At 42.2% G+C, this 15,787-nt stretch overlaps 3 protein-coding genes and 1 long non-coding RNA gene across 7 annotated transcripts in view; 2 read left to right on the forward strand and 2 right to left on the reverse strand.

Moving 5' to 3' along the window:
* LOC117776670 overlaps positions 1-244 on the forward strand; it is a 21,410-nt gene extending 21,166 nt beyond the window's left edge. Inside the window, exon 3 of the long non-coding RNA XR_004616476.1 lies at positions 113-244. This is a non-coding gene — a long non-coding RNA (uncharacterized LOC117776670). The remainder of the gene's footprint in view (positions 1-112) is intronic.
* snrnp48 (small nuclear ribonucleoprotein 48 (U11/U12)) overlaps positions 1-3,459 on the reverse strand; it is a 5,894-nt gene extending 2,435 nt beyond the window's left edge. The window contains exons 1-5 of one of the 2 annotated variants that reach the window (XM_034610803.1): positions 3,314-3,459; positions 2,640-2,769; positions 1,473-1,586; positions 1,288-1,348; positions 560-640 (exon numbers count right to left, since the gene is read on the reverse strand). In XM_034610803.1, the coding sequence (XP_034466694.1) occupies positions 560-640; positions 1,288-1,348; positions 1,473-1,586; positions 2,640-2,768 (385 nt within the window). In that variant the 5' untranslated portion in view covers position 2,769; positions 3,314-3,459. Of the gene's footprint in view, positions 1-559; positions 641-1,287; positions 1,349-1,472; positions 1,587-2,639; positions 2,834-3,313 lie in introns of those variants that run through there. The other variant, XM_034610802.1, reaches the window with a different exon arrangement.
* sri (sorcin) lies at positions 3,381-8,621 on the forward strand. The gene is made up of 8 exons (XM_034610810.1): positions 3,381-3,526; positions 5,298-5,336; positions 5,474-5,543; positions 5,882-5,925; positions 6,796-6,943; positions 7,459-7,572; positions 8,060-8,118; positions 8,354-8,621. Exons 1-8 carry the CDS (start codon positions 3,491-3,493, stop codon positions 8,378-8,380), a joined length of 537 nt encoding a protein of 178 aa, XP_034466701.1. The 5' UTR covers positions 3,381-3,490; the 3' UTR covers positions 8,381-8,621.
* A 1,841-nt stretch (positions 8,622-10,462) lies between these two features.
* Positions 10,463-15,725, reverse strand: LOC117777097 (protein C19orf12 homolog). 3 transcript variants are annotated; one of them, XR_004616553.1, is made up of 3 exons: positions 15,593-15,725; positions 10,807-10,963; positions 10,463-10,647 (listed from the first exon to the last, which is right to left on the reverse strand). XR_004616553.1 is itself a non-coding variant. In XM_034611626.1 (3 exons), the coding sequence occupies exons 2-3, from the start codon at positions 14,298-14,300 to the stop codon at positions 13,753-13,755; spliced, it is 399 nt and encodes a 132-aa protein (XP_034467517.1). In that variant the 5' UTR covers positions 14,301-14,340; positions 15,593-15,725; the 3' UTR covers positions 13,662-13,752. The 3 variants fall into 3 exon arrangements, 1 of the variants encoding a protein (XP_034467517.1); XM_034611626.1 differs by lacking the exons at positions 10,463-10,647; positions 10,807-10,963 and adding exons at positions 13,662-13,994; positions 14,144-14,340; XR_004616554.1 differs by lacking the exons at positions 10,463-10,647; positions 15,593-15,725 and adding an exon at positions 11,450-11,577 and having other exon boundaries at positions 10,720-10,963.
* Between the last annotated feature and the right edge of the window lie 62 nt (positions 15,726-15,787).

Here is a 15,787-nt window from a genome sequence, read left to right on the forward strand (position 1 = left end):
ACGCCGGTGTTTATGTGCTGTCAACAAAAACTCAAACTCCACAGCAGAATTAATATGTTACTTCCTGCCTCTGCCTGCCGCTCCACCCCCCCCCCCCCCCCGAACGCTCCAGAGTTCCCCAGCCCTGTGTGTTGAAAGGATATGACATTAAAGGATACTGCACATAATCAGGCAAGCCTGAACCAGAGCAGCAGAACTTTCTAAAGCTCGTCGTCTCTCTACCACTCACCCTGTCGCTGCAAACACAACACACAACACACACATTAAACACACAAACACACGTCAGCAGAAATAAGACATTACACACAGACAACAAACCAGAGTAAAAGTATTAGAACAGTTACAGAATCTTATTTAATGGGATGTGGGTTCAAAGACCAAACAGCTGAGGAATGAGTGCTTGGGTTCAACACAAAATAACCCTCTAGTGACACCTGCTGGTCTTTCATAGCCACTCTCCTCTGCTTCTAATGAAAAGGCTGTGGCAGCTCTGATCAGAACGACTCATCCACACATGAGAGGCGGGTGTGAAGCAAACAGTTGTAAGATCAGCTGATACCTTGCCAGAAGACTCCTTCCATCCTCATCAGCGGTGCAGCAGATCTCGCCTGTAGGATCACCTGGTGCTGCAGGGACTTGTCTGCATGAAGGAAACGACAAGTTGAACTATCTCAGAGGCATGAACTTCCTTTTTACTTGTATTTAATATCTTTGATTGTGATGGAACTTTGTTTTACACTGAACTCATCGTCGGTACCAGGACAGGAAGTGAAGGGGTGTGGTCAGTGGGTGCACATTTTAAAAGACAAACCTTATTAAATGATCTCTTATATTTAATAATATCTTAAATGTCAGATTTATCTTTCCTCTCCTTGAGACAGCAGTTGGAAAAACTAACTCTGCTTTGCGGGAAAAAATGATTTTGATTAACTGAACTTAAACTAAGTCTCAACTCTTCATAACTGAGGTTTTATTTTGACACCATTCTCGAGGGAAAAGCACAAATTATCTTCACAGATTCTTGTGAATAAAAACACCAAAACAACTTGGTCTTTTCTTCAAATCTCACAAACTAGAATTACCGCCCGTGGTTGTTTGCCTCCGTCAATCAGTAAAATTTCACACAGACATTTTCTTCCAGACTCGTGAGATCACTGTGACCTTTGACCCCTGGAATATAAATCACTTAATCTTTGACTGTGTCGCCATCGTAGAGGCGTGAAAAGAACATTTCATTGAGCTGTTATCTTGCCACGCTGCAGTGGGAGTGAAGGGACGGTGACTCACCCATTGTAAAGCTTTTGACGCTGCTGTTCTCATAACACACAGACGGGTCGTACATCTCCGCCTGCAAAACAGAGACCACATCTTACTGTTCTTTAAATTGTGCTTTAAGAGCGGCAGGACATCACCACTGGAGTTCAAGGTTCTCCTGCCTCGTATTTGTTTCGTCACCCCCCTCTCGGTCCTACCTGCTCCTCCGCTGAGTAGCCCATCTTTCTGAGGCGGCAGGAGGCTTTGTGTTTCTCCAGAGTCCTGACTGGGACTCTGTGGCCGGGGTCGTACGGACACTGCTCCATGGCCTCCTGAGAAGACACCACAAAGGACAGTTGATCTGTAGCAGTGAAATATGTGATCACATTTCTTAAACCACCTGCTCTTTGTGTGTGTGTGCAGACAGACAGACAGATGTGATGGTTACGACTTTCACAAATGATAAAATAGTCAAGATAAATCTAATCTATTGTCGTTCATGTTAGCAGACGTTATATTCATTTTCATTTATTTCAATAGCTTCCATGTCATGTGACCCACCCACTCCAAACCAATGCTCCATTGAATTACCCAAGACCAGTGGTTCCCAAAGGCCGGGTCCAGTTGCTGCAGGTTCATTTATGATCATTTATGATTCATTGGTGACTTTAGGTGAACTCACTCAAATCAACACCCTTTGGAATATTGGGGTCAAATGTCTGTGGCAACGTTTGGAAAACTCAGCTGTGGACAAAGAGGACAAACCTGCTTTTACTGGATTTGGGCTCTGATGATGTTTGATATGAACATGAATGTTAATATTCATATAAGATTAAATCCATCAACCAGAGGTGTTTGTCTCCAGGAGCAGTGATATGTGATTTACTGTGATTCAAGTGGAGCTGGAGGCTTTAATAACAAGTTACTTCCTCTGATGGTTGCTAACACCAGACACACTGAAGGGGTAAGAAGCTGCTGCTGCTTCTGCTATTGCTGCTGCTGCTTGTAGCTGTTGCTGCTTGTAGCTGTTGCTGCTTGTAGCTGCTGCTGCTGCTTGTAGCTGTTGCTGCTTGTAGCTGTTGCTTGTAGCTGCTGCTGCTTGTAGCTACTGCTGCTTGTAGCTGTTGCTTGTAGCTGTTGCTGCTTGTAGCTGTTGCTGCTTGTAGCTGTTGCTTGTAGCTGCTGTTGCTTGTAGCTGCTGCTGCTTGTAGCTGTTGTTGCTTGTAGCTGTTGCTGCTGCTGCTTGTAGCTGCTGCTGCTGCTGCTTGTAGCTGTTGCAGCTGCTGCTGCTGCTTGTAGCTGTTGCAGCTGCTGCTGCTGCTTGTAGCTGCTGCTACAACAACACAGTTCATGCTAACGCTCGGCTAACGTTAGCTGACCATTACCTGCTTGTAGTGCGGTGACCATCCCAGCGATTCAAAGATGTCGTTCAGCTGCTTCTTGCAGTTCTCGGTGAACTCCTCCAGCTCCCGCAGATACTCCACACGGTCCTGGGCGGGCTGCGGGTCCGACATCCTGGACAAGACCACCGCTGATCTGCGAAGCGACTTTGGTTTCACTGCTGCGACATTCTGCGCGGAATGATGACGTATGCAGGGTGCGTTCCTCTCCTCCTCCTCCTCCTCACACACAGAGGTGTTGTGCGTGCGTGTGCGTGTGTGTGTGTGCGTGTGTGCGTGTGCGTGTGTGTGTGTGTGCGTGCGTGTGTGTGTGTGGTCACTGTCACATATCCACCTGTCCTGGACAACATGTATCTTCCATTGACCTTCAGCCTCAGATGATCCTCAGGTTTGACTTTTAACGTTTCTAAGATTCAAAGTAACAATGAAGATAAAATGATTTTATGTTAAACAACCAGTTAATGAGGGAGTTTCCACCTCGTTACGATGGTGATTAAAGTTGAATTGAATTAAAAACCTTCACTTCATTCGTTTTCCTCTCCATGTATTTCCCTCGCTTTCTAACCTGGTTTAATAAAGTTATTACTATGATGATGATTATTATGACGTTATCCCAGGTGGAAGAAGACCCGCCCTCCCTCTGCTTCTGATTGGCTTACCGTGAGGTTCCTTCCCTTTGTCCAGCCAATCACAACTCTCCCCCTCTCTAAGCCAATCCGAGGCGGTGTATGGCCGCGGCAGTAAACCCACGACCCCCGTGTTTCTGAGTCGCAGGACGCCAGGAGGACGCACGCGACCCGTCGAGTGGAAACTACTTTCTTCGTCTCTCAGTGGGAATGTGTCAACCGGGCTTCGGAGGAACCGCAGCGTCGGTAAGAACCCGTGAGCACGCGAAGCGACGAGGACCGAAGGGAGGACACTTCCGTCCCCGATGCGGAAGTGACTCATTAACAACAAACTACAGAGCGCAGAGGTTCAGATGAACTGCGTCTGTTTGTAACGCAGCGGGGGAAAGTAACAGTCAGAGTACTTTTACTCAGGTACTGTGTTGTACTCTGACTACTCTCCTTCGCTGCCACTTTATACTTTACTTTATGACTTTAGCCTCTTTATCGCTTTATTATAGGACGTATCTTTATATTACTGTGGTAAAACAAACCAGAGATAGATTTTTTAACAATATTAATGTAATCAAGTGTTTGCTCGTCTTAGAAGCATACAGGGTTCTGTGGCTCATCCCCATAGAACCTTCTCTGGATCCTGCTAGAACCTTTTTTAAATGGTTCTGCTACTGTGTTATTACTGCCATTATTTAATTACGATATGCTGTGCTGTTGTTATTATTGCTATGCTATCACTGTACTTTATGATCAGTATGTAGCATATTTCATCAGTATGACATCACCACCATTCTTTGAACACCAGTATCACGACTTCCTCTATCCATCTATCTCTAGAGCCTTTTCAAGGGTCACACCTAGAACCGGCTGTTGTGAACAGGGTGTGGGGTGTGTGTGTGTGTGTGTGTGTGTGTGTGTGTGTGTGTGTGTGTGTGTGGGGGTGGGGGGTGTACAATCTGCTCCTCACATGTCCCAGCTGTTGTGTGGAGGAGGGGGTGTGATGAACTGACAGTTGGGTTATTAGTGAAGTGGTTAGAACACACTGTACAGGTTGTGACACAAACACCTGGAGTGTTCTCTAATTTCAGGTTATGACCCAATGAGTGTGTGTGTGTCGGTTTGCTCTTCCTGCCTCACCGAGGCCACGTAGAGATATGTCCACTGATTACACCGTTAATTGGTGACTTCTACTGATTACATTATGTAGAAGTGTTTAAATTCCTTCTGGAAACCTGCTGGACAGAATTGCGCAGAGCCTGAAGTGATGCTTGTGGGTCTTTGTGACATATCTTGGAAAAAGCAGGTTCTTTCAAGTCTGTAGATCAGCTGCATACTTGCACATGAAAATGAATTAGCAATAGATAGAGTAAGTCAAGTTTACTAAGAGGGTTTTAACATATATTCAACTTTATTTATTTTCATAAAACAACCTCAAAATTCTCTACAATAGATAAATTACATGTACTGAATGCTTCACATGACAATAAACAGAAGTAGAATCACTCAGTATAATAATAATAATAAGAAACTTTATTATAAAGCTCTTTTCTTCACTATATGTAGAAGAAGTCAAACCAAAAAATGAAAAACCAGACAGAGCAGTTAACGACAAAGACAAAATAAGAGATGAAGTTGTAAAAATGATTCAAACAAAAATGAAATAGACAAAAAGAGTGAAAGCATATCAAACATTCCCAAAACAACCTAAAACAAAAACAGTATAAATAAGTGAAAGTCAAACGTTCCTGAAAGATTTCAAAAAGAAAATGATTTTGAGAGGAGATTTAAGAGTTCTTCTCTGACCAAGCAAATGCACATTAAAGACTTAATTAACTGAGCATAAGATAAGTTGATATAAGTTGATGGACAGACAATTAATTACAAACTATTATAAAAGTGGATTTTATGGCAAAAATGGTTAAAAAAATCTAGATTTTGCTTGTTTTCTTTCACAAAGGGAGAGGAAATAACAGAATCACACCAGAAGACCAGTTGACACTAAACCTCTCGTCTCTCTCAACAGGATCCACTCTATGGATATTTTGCAGCTGTTGCAGGACAGGTAACTCCTTCAAGATATTCACCTTAGTATTACTGAGCCTGATAATTCAGCATGACCTGGATTCATTTAGTTTCTTATTGTTGTCTGGCTGCTCTGTGACGCTGTGTTTCTCTCCTCTTGTTTTTCCTGATCAACAGGATGGACAGATCTCGGCAGACGAGCTGCAGAACTGCCTCACGCAGTCCGGCATCTCTGGCTCATATAAGCGTGAGAACAACAAAACCTTTTATGTCTCCACGCCTGCGACAGGCAGTGACCACGGGTTATGTTCTTGGGTTGTCCACTTGTCCGTCCCATTCTTGTGAATCTCAGGAAAACCTTGAGGGAATGTCTTCATATTTGGTAGAAACAATCCCAAACTGTTTAGATTTTGGTGGTTGGAGGTCAAGGGTCAAGGTGACGGTGACCTCATGTTCTTGTGAACATGATTTATCACATTTCTGTCATAAACTTTCTCTTGGACTGAAAGATGACCTGATTTGGTCAAGGTCACTGTGACCTCACCAACTTGGTCTGTGCTGACGATGCGTGTTCTCCTTTTACAGCCTTCAGCCTGGAGACCTGCCGACTGATGATCAGCATGCTGGATGTATCCTTCACTCATCAACCAGACCTAGTGTTAGCATAGCCAACTTAATGGAAGTGTTAACGACTGAACTGTTGATGAGCTTCATGGGCTCTGTCCTGCACCTCAAAGCTTCATGCAGGTGTATCTGCTGGTTTCCAGCCGTCGTCCAGGCCCCATGAGGTGGGGTCACTGGTCATAGACACCGTGTTGTTGCTATTTGAGGCAGTGGAGAGGGATTGACCAACAGAGACCTGGTCTGAAGTCACTGGCTCAGTATTTCACAGTCACTTTAACGGCTCATCATCATGATAGTGACTTACACCTTCATAGGCAGGTGCACAACAATTGTGCATTCGGTGCAAGATGATCTGTTTGTGTGCAAAGCAAAACGTTTTCCTCTTAAGAGGAAATCATTCTCTCTCACTTCCTGTCCAATCCTCCACCCATTATAATCGCAACCCGCCGAGGTAGTTAGTTATTTTATTGACACAAATACAACAATTGTGTCCAAGCAATACAAAAAGCATTCATATACATATTAGTAAAAAAAAACTAAAAGATATCAAGAGGTGATACATCTTCATTCATCCTAGAAAACTCACTGCTGCTCTAATGTTGCAAGACAAGTATGTAACATAACTAAGTTCTTCAATCTGTGTCAACAAGTGGTGAACTGAGTTCAGTGGAGTCGTGTCCATACTTCTTACTGTGCAAACACCAGATCTTTGAAGGACACATCATGTTTTTTCAGTGTTTCTTTCCTCTAGTTTGATATGAAGGAGTTTGGAAATGTAAAAGTTATGCAAAGTTCAAAACACCAAACTCTGTGGTAAAGGGAGCAGTGATTCTGGAGAGGTGTGTGTTGGATCCTTGACTGACGCTCTGTCTCAGAGGGACATGTCCGGCACCATGGGCTTTGCTGAGTTCAAGGAGCTGTCGCAGTCTCTGAACCAATGGAAGACCGTCTTTGTCTCATACGACCAGGACCGCAGTGGCACAGTGGAGGGCCATGAGCTGCAGAAGGCCATTGCCAGCTTTGGTTTGTGAAATCTTACACAGCAGCAGCATGGTAGACATGGATGTGGATTACATGTAGTATGTTACGAGTAGTTTCCTCTGAAACTGTCTAATTTTACATAGAACAGATTTTACTCAGACAACCTCATTGGCTGTGTCTAAAAGGGTAAACGTAGTAATACAAACTGTGAAAGGGTCTTTGACAATAAACAAACTACAATAGAGTATTAGGACCATGTTGAAGAAAAACCTACACAAGAATAAAGTCGTAGTATTACAAAAACATTATCATTAGTAATTTTACTAGAATAAAGTTCTAATATTACAAGAAAATAGTAGCATTATGAGAAAAGTTGGTATTTTATAAGAATAAACACGTAATATTTTGAGAAAAGGTGTAAAAGTAGTTTTGTGAAAGTTCCTTTTACAGTAAACAAACTGAGTAACAGAGTACAAGGGTCTTGTAATTATATATTACAAGAATAAAGTCGTACTCTCACAGGAAAGAAGTTGAAGTTGAGCGTTGTGTGTGTGCAGGTTACAGTTTGAGCCCTCAGGCCCTGAACATCATCATGAAACGCTACAGCCTGAACGGCAGGATCACCTTCGACGAGTTCTTGAGCTGCTGCATCCGACTGCGCATCCTGACTGGTGAGTGGCCGAGGAACGCATTTTAAACCATCTGCTAACGTTTGATAAATGCAGCTGGTCAGTGTTCAGATTTGTGTAAATTAACATGTGGTGTAAACAGGAAGTCGCGTGGCGGTCGAGTCATGTGACTGTTAAGAACCAATCACGAAGAGAGAACATGGGCGTCATCGTTTACAAAAGTCTCAGTTTCTGTTCAAACTAAAACGAGACCAGCATCGTTTACACAAGTCTCTGATTTAGAGGCTGGAAAACTGTCGTAGTGTGGACACCATGTAACCATAGCAACAGTGATGTTTAATTACCCTGAGCTGTGAGTCCCTGGTTGAAGTCGGGCTCATCTCCGCCATCACTGCATGTCTCTCACGCGTCCCTCTGTTCTCCCTGTCCCTGTCGTATGAAGACACAGAAACATGGCGACGGTCCCTCTCGAGCCGCTGCCGTCACCACAAGGCTCAAGATCATGAATCAATGTGCTTTTATTTTCCAGATCAGTTCAGAAGAAGAGACACAGCCCAAAGTGGCCGCGCCTCGTTTCAGTACGATGAGGTAGGTCTCAGGGATTCTGCTGCACACACACACACACACACACACACACACACACACACACACACACACACACACACACACACACACACACACACACACACACACACACACACACACACACACACACACACACACACACACACACACACACACACACACACACACACACACACACACACACACACACACACGTGTTTATATCATGGAATGACGCTGCGTGTTTCTCTGTCTCCAGTTCATCCAGGTCACCATGAGCTCTTGAAGAGGAAACACGGCAGAAACATCCAATTCTCACATTAACAGCATGTGATCTTTATATGGACTCTGCTGTCTTTTACTTTTTATTATATCTCTTGTATTTACTGGATTAAGATGTCACTGTAACATTCCATTTCATTATGAACGTTGAACATGTCTCTGCCTTCACCTCAGCAGTAACTGCACATGTGATCATGTATGAAGTAAATATGAAGTAAATAAACATGGAGCGTGTCTACCGGGTGTTTGACAGTGTCTTCTTCTCATTTGGAACTTTGACAAATCACAGATGAGGAATAGGACGAGACAGGATTTCCTCACGTGAGGAACATGAGCAGAGCGTGACTCTCTCAGGCCGACGCAGAGACACCACAAGCTGCTGTGATGATCTGCGTTCTGGACATAATTCAACTCCAGCTGCTCGCGTGTCGTCCAAGTCGCTGCGCTGGCTGCTTCAGAATTCATTTTAATAACCTTTTGTTGGTTTATAAAGTCCTTGGTCTTGCCTATTTATCAGATCTGCTTTCATCACATGATCCCTGTTGAAGGTCTTCTGGTTGTGGCTTTTAAATTATAATATAAGTGAGAACAAATACCCACAGCGAGGCATCTTGTTATCTCGGCTTCTTGGAACCGCCTCCCTGCAGACCTGCGTGTAACTCCAGACCAGCTTTTGGGCCTGAATTAATAATTAATAATTAATAATGTCATTTAAAAATCTCTCTATTTATATGTGTTCGACTGTTTATTATTCATTTTTTTATTCAATGTTTTACTGTAAAACACAACTTTTTATTTGTGGGTTTTCTTGCTCCTCTGCCAGTATTTTATTAATCTTTATTTACTCTTTCTTATCATTTTCAGTTTTTCTGTTTGTGTGTATATATATATATATATATAAACTCAGTCGACTGTAAAACTCTTCAGACACAAAGACTTTCCAAAGCCAGTAAACACCTGTACACCAGCGCCATCTTCAGGTGATTCATCAGCTTAGCATGTTTACCAGCCTCACTCCACACTCATCCTCCTTTTTGTGAGTCAGTTGAACTTTATTTTCTTTATTCAACTCAAAGCTGTGAAAGAGGTTTTGGGTCGTTCTTCTCTAATTCAGACGGATTTGGTTTGTCTGCTGTCACTTCCAGACTGTTAGTGCTTCCTGTTTTATTTTGTCACATGTATCCTGTTGTGTTCATGTTTGTTCTGCTTCCTGCTCTTGTGTGTTTTCCCGTCTTGAACACGTGTCTCATTCTGGCGTCTGCCTTTAGGAGATGTTTCCTGTCACCTGGTTTTCTTTAACCAAAGTCTCTGATATGGTTAAATTCGGTTCCTTTACAAGAACTCATTAAAGATCACCACTCAAATAAAGATACTTGATTTGTTTGACAGTATCAGAGCAACCATCCAGATCCACACCTGACTTCACCTGTTTCTAGATATTAGCACTCGACACATGTTGAAGAAAATGATCCAGGACCACTTCCCTGACCCACAACACATCCTTCCATGATGTTTCCTGGAAATCCTTCCTGTAGCTTCTGCGTATTCTTGCTTAACACGCAGATTAATAAACATTATCGACTGTTGATATTTGATTTGTCAGCTGTACAGAAGTTGTACATCTTTCAAGTTGCTGTGGAACAGACTGCAGGTTTTTCTCTTTATGTGTCGGCCTTAAATCAGCTGCTCTTCACCTCTGATGTCGTCGCTGCAGATTGTTTTTCTCAAATCACTTGTGAACGAAATCTGCAAACCCCAGGTTGACCTTGAATCTAATTGACGACCTTTTATTTCTTTTTACCTCACAAACGCAGAGCAGATGATCTTGTTGGTGCAGGAAACGTGTTCGATCCGTGGTTCCCTTGATGGATATTAAATATACAACCTTAAGTACGCTTCACACTTAACTATGTTCTTATGAAAAGAATCAACACCACACAAACTGCACTGGGATTTTACTTTTAATGAAGTCCCTGAAGCCTCGTTACAAACAGATCACATCATTTTGGCCGTTTGCCTCAGTCTTCATTTATCTTTTGAAAAACTGGATGACAGCTTTGAGAATCTGCTGCTTCACGATGGGCTGAGCAGACACCTGAGAAAGCAGGTGGGCATAATCTGTCCACTGAATGTTTTTCAGGACCTGGACTTTCATGAGCTGATTATAAAGCTCCTGCTTCTTCTGATCACTGAGGTTCATTAAGATCTGAGGCAGCGGTTTGAATGCATCCTTGTACCACCAGTAGATCAGCAGGCCTCCACCCACTGCGCCTGTAGGGAGGAAGGGGAAGAGTAGTTCAAAAATGCGAAATGAGGTAAGACAGGATATTGATGAGTCCAACAGTCGCACTCTCATCTCAAATGTGAGGATGGTAAATATTTTTAGACGAGTAAGAGGAGCTGATGTGTTTTTTCTTAACCGCTACTTACCCCAAAGAAGACCAGGAGGACCCAAGGCAATCCCTGCAGCAGTGGTGATTAATCCAACTGCCCCCCCGGCACGAAGTGAACCTTGCAGTGTAGCTTTGATTTTCTCATTAGGGAATAACTTGCAGCACAGCCATATGACATCATCAACTCGATCCATCTGTGAAGCAGATTGAGAGTTTGAGGAGACGATACAGAATCTAAACATGTGATTCAAAACAATCAGACAAGAAATAACAGTTTCAGGGTCAGTTAAAGGAAGGAATTCAAAAATCAAGTGGTAATATTCAGATAATAAATTCTTAATGTATGAGAAAAAGTTAGAGGTGAAAACCAGAAGATCTGGCTGGAGGCGACGTGTCGTCTGGAACAAGCGAAACAATCTGATTCTAATCTGTGTTGCACGTAGAATACAGCTTTGCCAAATTAAAAAATAATGAGTGAGTTCAACAACATTAAGACTTTACCTGACATATCACTGTCACTTCAGTGAGAGGAGCCACAGCAGAATCGCTCGTTAGAGAACAGTACTGATCAAACATGTCTTATCTACAGTACATGTGTGTCTGTGTATCTTGTCTCCTGCCTCGTCAAAGTTAACGTACATTGAACATGAAAGCATTTTACAGGAGATCACAGGAATTACCTTCGGTGGAGAAGTCGATCAGATTGGTGCTTGAGAGGAGACACAGCTCAGGGTGTTACCAACAGTGACACTGGCTCAGGGCAGTCACCTGAGAAACAGCTGGCACATGTAAAATTGTTTTCAAGGAAGTGAAACTCAAAATACTTTTCACTTTTTTTCAAAATAGTGTCGGAGGGGGGTTTGAGTCCACAAAACAATTTTGGAGTTTCAGATGTAAACAGCTTTTCAGCCAAATCCAAAATAATTGAAGTAACTGGAAGTAAATCTTCAAACATAAAAACATAACGTGCCTCCATTCTGCTCGTGTGTCGTCATCCAAGTGTGTGTATGATGCATTTCAACGTATCACATCCACAATTTGATATATTACTGCACATGACTGCTTTTTAATGAGTTGATAAAATCTGTCAGACACATATGAACTCCCTTCTTATTTAGAAAGAGCTTTACAAAGTAGTATAGACTGTTACTCTTATTACAAGTGTGCTGTAATTCACAAAATAAGATTTTCAATTCAAAATTCCGACTACAACAGTAAAATAGCCTTTTAGTTCTTAAGACTTACAGCAGACTGCATGAAGAGCTGTTAGACTTTAAACCAGAACCACCACTGATGACTGGTTTCACTGTCGCATGAATAAGCAGGTGTTCCTAATGAAGTGAGCGTGTTTCTCCTTTAAACTACTAACACAGACACAAACATTTCATTTCATCAGATTCAAAGAGCGACGAAGATGCAGGAGAAGTTTGCAGAACTGTAGTTTTAATATGAGATGTAACAATTTTACAAAATGGCTTTTTATTTGATTTGAAAGTACAATTTTAGCATCACTAACACCACAGTGACAAAAGTCAAACTTCAGGCATGAAAAGGACGAAGCCTCATGTTGAACATTTCTGCACCTTCACACCGACGCTTTGCTTTACGTATATATTTGTCCCGACAGCTCCGCGGCCTTTAAAGAAAATAGAATCAAGGTTAAAAATGGTTCCTTCAGCTCAGCTCCGACTTGATTCTCAGATTATGGCTGATTTCAAGAACTGAAAAGAGAGAAAGAAAACAACGTGTTAATAACACAAGTAACAATTGTGATGGAAATCTGGAAATACAAGAGGCTGGAAACACCAAAGTTATCCACGTGTATTTTAATAGGGGCTTTCTGCAGAAAGGATCAACACAGAGAGTCACAAGGATCTCAGAGTGAAGATGCAGGACACTCAAATGCAAGCATCTTGTATAGGAGGACTAAGGCTGTCTCTCAGAACCAGTTCAGACTGGTTCTGAGAGGTTTCTGAGGTTTTCTTGCTCCTCTGCCAGTATTTTATTAATCTTTATTTACTCTTTCTTATCATTTTCAGTTTTTCTGTTTGTGTGTATATATATATAAACTCAGTCGACTGTAAAACTCTTCAGACACAAAGACTTTCCAAAGCCAGTAAACACCTGTACACCAGCGCCATCTTCAGGTGATTCATCAGCTTAGCATGTTTACCAGCCTCACTCCACACTCATCCTCCTTTTTGTGAGTCAGTTGAACTTTATTTTCTTTATTCAACTCAAAGCTGTGAAAGAGGTTTTGGGTCGTTCTTCTCTAATTCAGAAGGATGTAAAGAATTGAGAGGCACTCGGAGAGCGTGTACATTGCATATATGCAATAAATCAGATAAACCATGTTCACAGAAATGTTCTGCACCATAAACGCAGGCAAAAATATAAATTCTCTGATATGGTTAAATACTGGTTCCAGGACCACTTCCCTGACCCATAACACATCCTTCCATGATGTTTCCTGGAAATCCTTCCTGTAGCTTCTGCGTATTCTTGCTTAACACGCAGATTAATAAACATTATCGACTGTTGATATTTGATTTGTCAGCTGTACAGAAGTTGTACATCTTTCAAGTTGCTGTGGAGCAGACTGCAGGTTTTTCTCTTTATGTGTCGGCCTTAAATCAGCTGCTCTTCACCTCTGATGTCGTCGCTGCAGATTGTTTTTCTCAAATCACTTGTGAACGAAATCTGCAAACCCCAGGTTGACCTTGAATCTAATTGACGACCTTTTATTTCTTTTTACCTCACAAACGCAGAGCAGATGATCTTGTTGGTGCAGGAAACGTGTTCGATCCGTGGTTCCCTTGATGGATATTAAATATACAACCTTAAGTACGCTTCACACTTAACTATGTTCTTATGAAAAGAATCAACACCACACAAACTGCACTGGGATTTTACTTTTAATGAAGTCCCTGAAGCCTCGTTACAAACAGATCACATCATTTTGGCCGTTTGCCTCAGTCTTCATTTATCTTTTGAAAAACTGGATGAGAGTTTCGAGAATCTGCTGCTTCACGATGGGCTGAGCAGACACCTGAGAAAGCAGGTGGGCATCATCTGTCCACCGCATGTTTTTCAGGACCTGGACTTTCATGAGCTGATTATAAAGCTCCTGCTTCTTCTGATCACTGAGCTCCATTATGATCTTAGGCAGTGCTTTGAATTCATCCTTGAACCAATCATAGGTCAGCAGGCCTCCACCCACTGCGCCTGTAGGGAGGAAGGGGAAGAGTAGTTCAAAAATGCGAAATGAGGTAAAACAGGATATTGATGAGTCCAACAGTCGCACTCTCGTCTCAAATGTGAGGATGGTAGATATTTTTAGACGAGCAAGAGGAGCTGAGTTAACCGCTACTTACCCACAAGAAGACCAGGAGGACCCAAGGCAATCCCTGCAGCAGTGGTGATTAATCCAACTGTCCACCCGGCACTAAGTGAACCTTGCAGTGTAGCTTTGATTTCCTCATTAGAGATTAAATAGCAGCACAGCTGTATGACATCATCAACTGGACCCATCTGTGAAGCAGATTGAGAGTTTGAGGAGACGATACAGAATCTAAATGTGATTCAAAACAATCAGACAAGAAATAACAGAATTTCAGGGTCAGTTAAAGGAAGGAATTCAAAAATCAAGTGGTAATATTCAGATCATAAATCTTAATGTTTGAGAAAAAGTTAGAGGTGAAAACCAGAAGATCAGTCTGTCTCCTCAGTTAAAATGAGAAATGTGCAGCATCTTAAGTTAGTAAAAGTTTCACTAATAAGAAAAAACATCTTTTTGTCTTCACTACGAGTTCTAGTACCAACACTACTACAGAGTACATGATGCTGCTGAATACTGTGGCTCATTAATGTTCATCTAAGATGGCTGCTGTTGCTGTGAACTATTTGAGTTGCTTAAACGAAACCAACATTTCCAACATGAGTTGAGCTCCTCAGCCAAAGTTGGAGGAGGAGGAGGAGGAGGAGGAGGAGGAAGAGGAAGAGGAGGAGGAGGAGGAGGAGGAAGAGGAAGAGGAGGAGGAGGAGGAAGAGGAAGAGGAGGAGGAGGAGGAGGCAACATGTCGTCTGGAACAAGCGAAACAATCTGATTCTAATCTGTGTTGTACGGAAGCGTATTGCATTCACTTAAAAAAAAAAAGGTCTATTTTTCGGAGATAATTATCTCGGAAATTCCGACCATAACAATATAATAACGTTTTATAAATACTGCACGACATGATTATGTATAGTACATATTATGCATTTTATGGGGATATGATAGATAAAGGAAATAGTTTTCATTTTTGTCCATAATTAAAATATTTCATTTGTTAGTCTTTTGTGGTTCACTGTTATTTCTACAGAAGGAGAGACTGACGGTTTGAAGCGACGCTGTACGTCATGGCGCTGAGACATCGTGCCGAACACTAGACTGTCTAAGAGCAGCAGCTACATGAACGAGGGCTCGGTGCGGAACGTCCGTGCAACATGTAGCTTCATCAAAACACTAGATTACAATTATCTCAGAAAAACAGAACCTTTGTTTTTTTTCAAGTGAATGCAATACGCTTCCGTAGTGTTGCACGTAGAATACAGCTTTGCCAAATTAAAAAATAATGAGTGAGTTCAACAACATTAAGACTTTACCTGACATATCACTGTCACTTCAGTGAGAGGAGCCACAGCAGAATCGCTCGTTAGAGAACAGTACTGATCAAACGTGTCTTATCTACAGTACATGTGTGTCTGTGTATCTTGTCCCCTGCCTCGTCAAAGTTAACGTACATTGAACATGAAAGCATTTTACAGGAGATCACAGGAATTACCTTCGGTGGAGAAGTCGATCAGATTGGTGCTGGAGAGGAGACACAGCTCAGGGTGTTACCAACAGTGACACTGGCTCAGGGCAGTCACCTGAGAAACAGCTGGCACATGTAAAATTGTTTTCAAGGAAGTGAAACTCAAAATACTTTTCACTTTTTTTCAAAATAGTGTCGGAGGGGGGTTTGAGTCCACAAAAC

This window comes from Hippoglossus hippoglossus, chromosome 16 (genome assembly GCF_009819705.1).
Source record: "Hippoglossus hippoglossus isolate fHipHip1 chromosome 16, fHipHip1.pri, whole genome shotgun sequence".
NCBI lineage: Eukaryota > Metazoa > Chordata > Actinopteri > Pleuronectiformes > Pleuronectidae > Hippoglossus > Hippoglossus hippoglossus.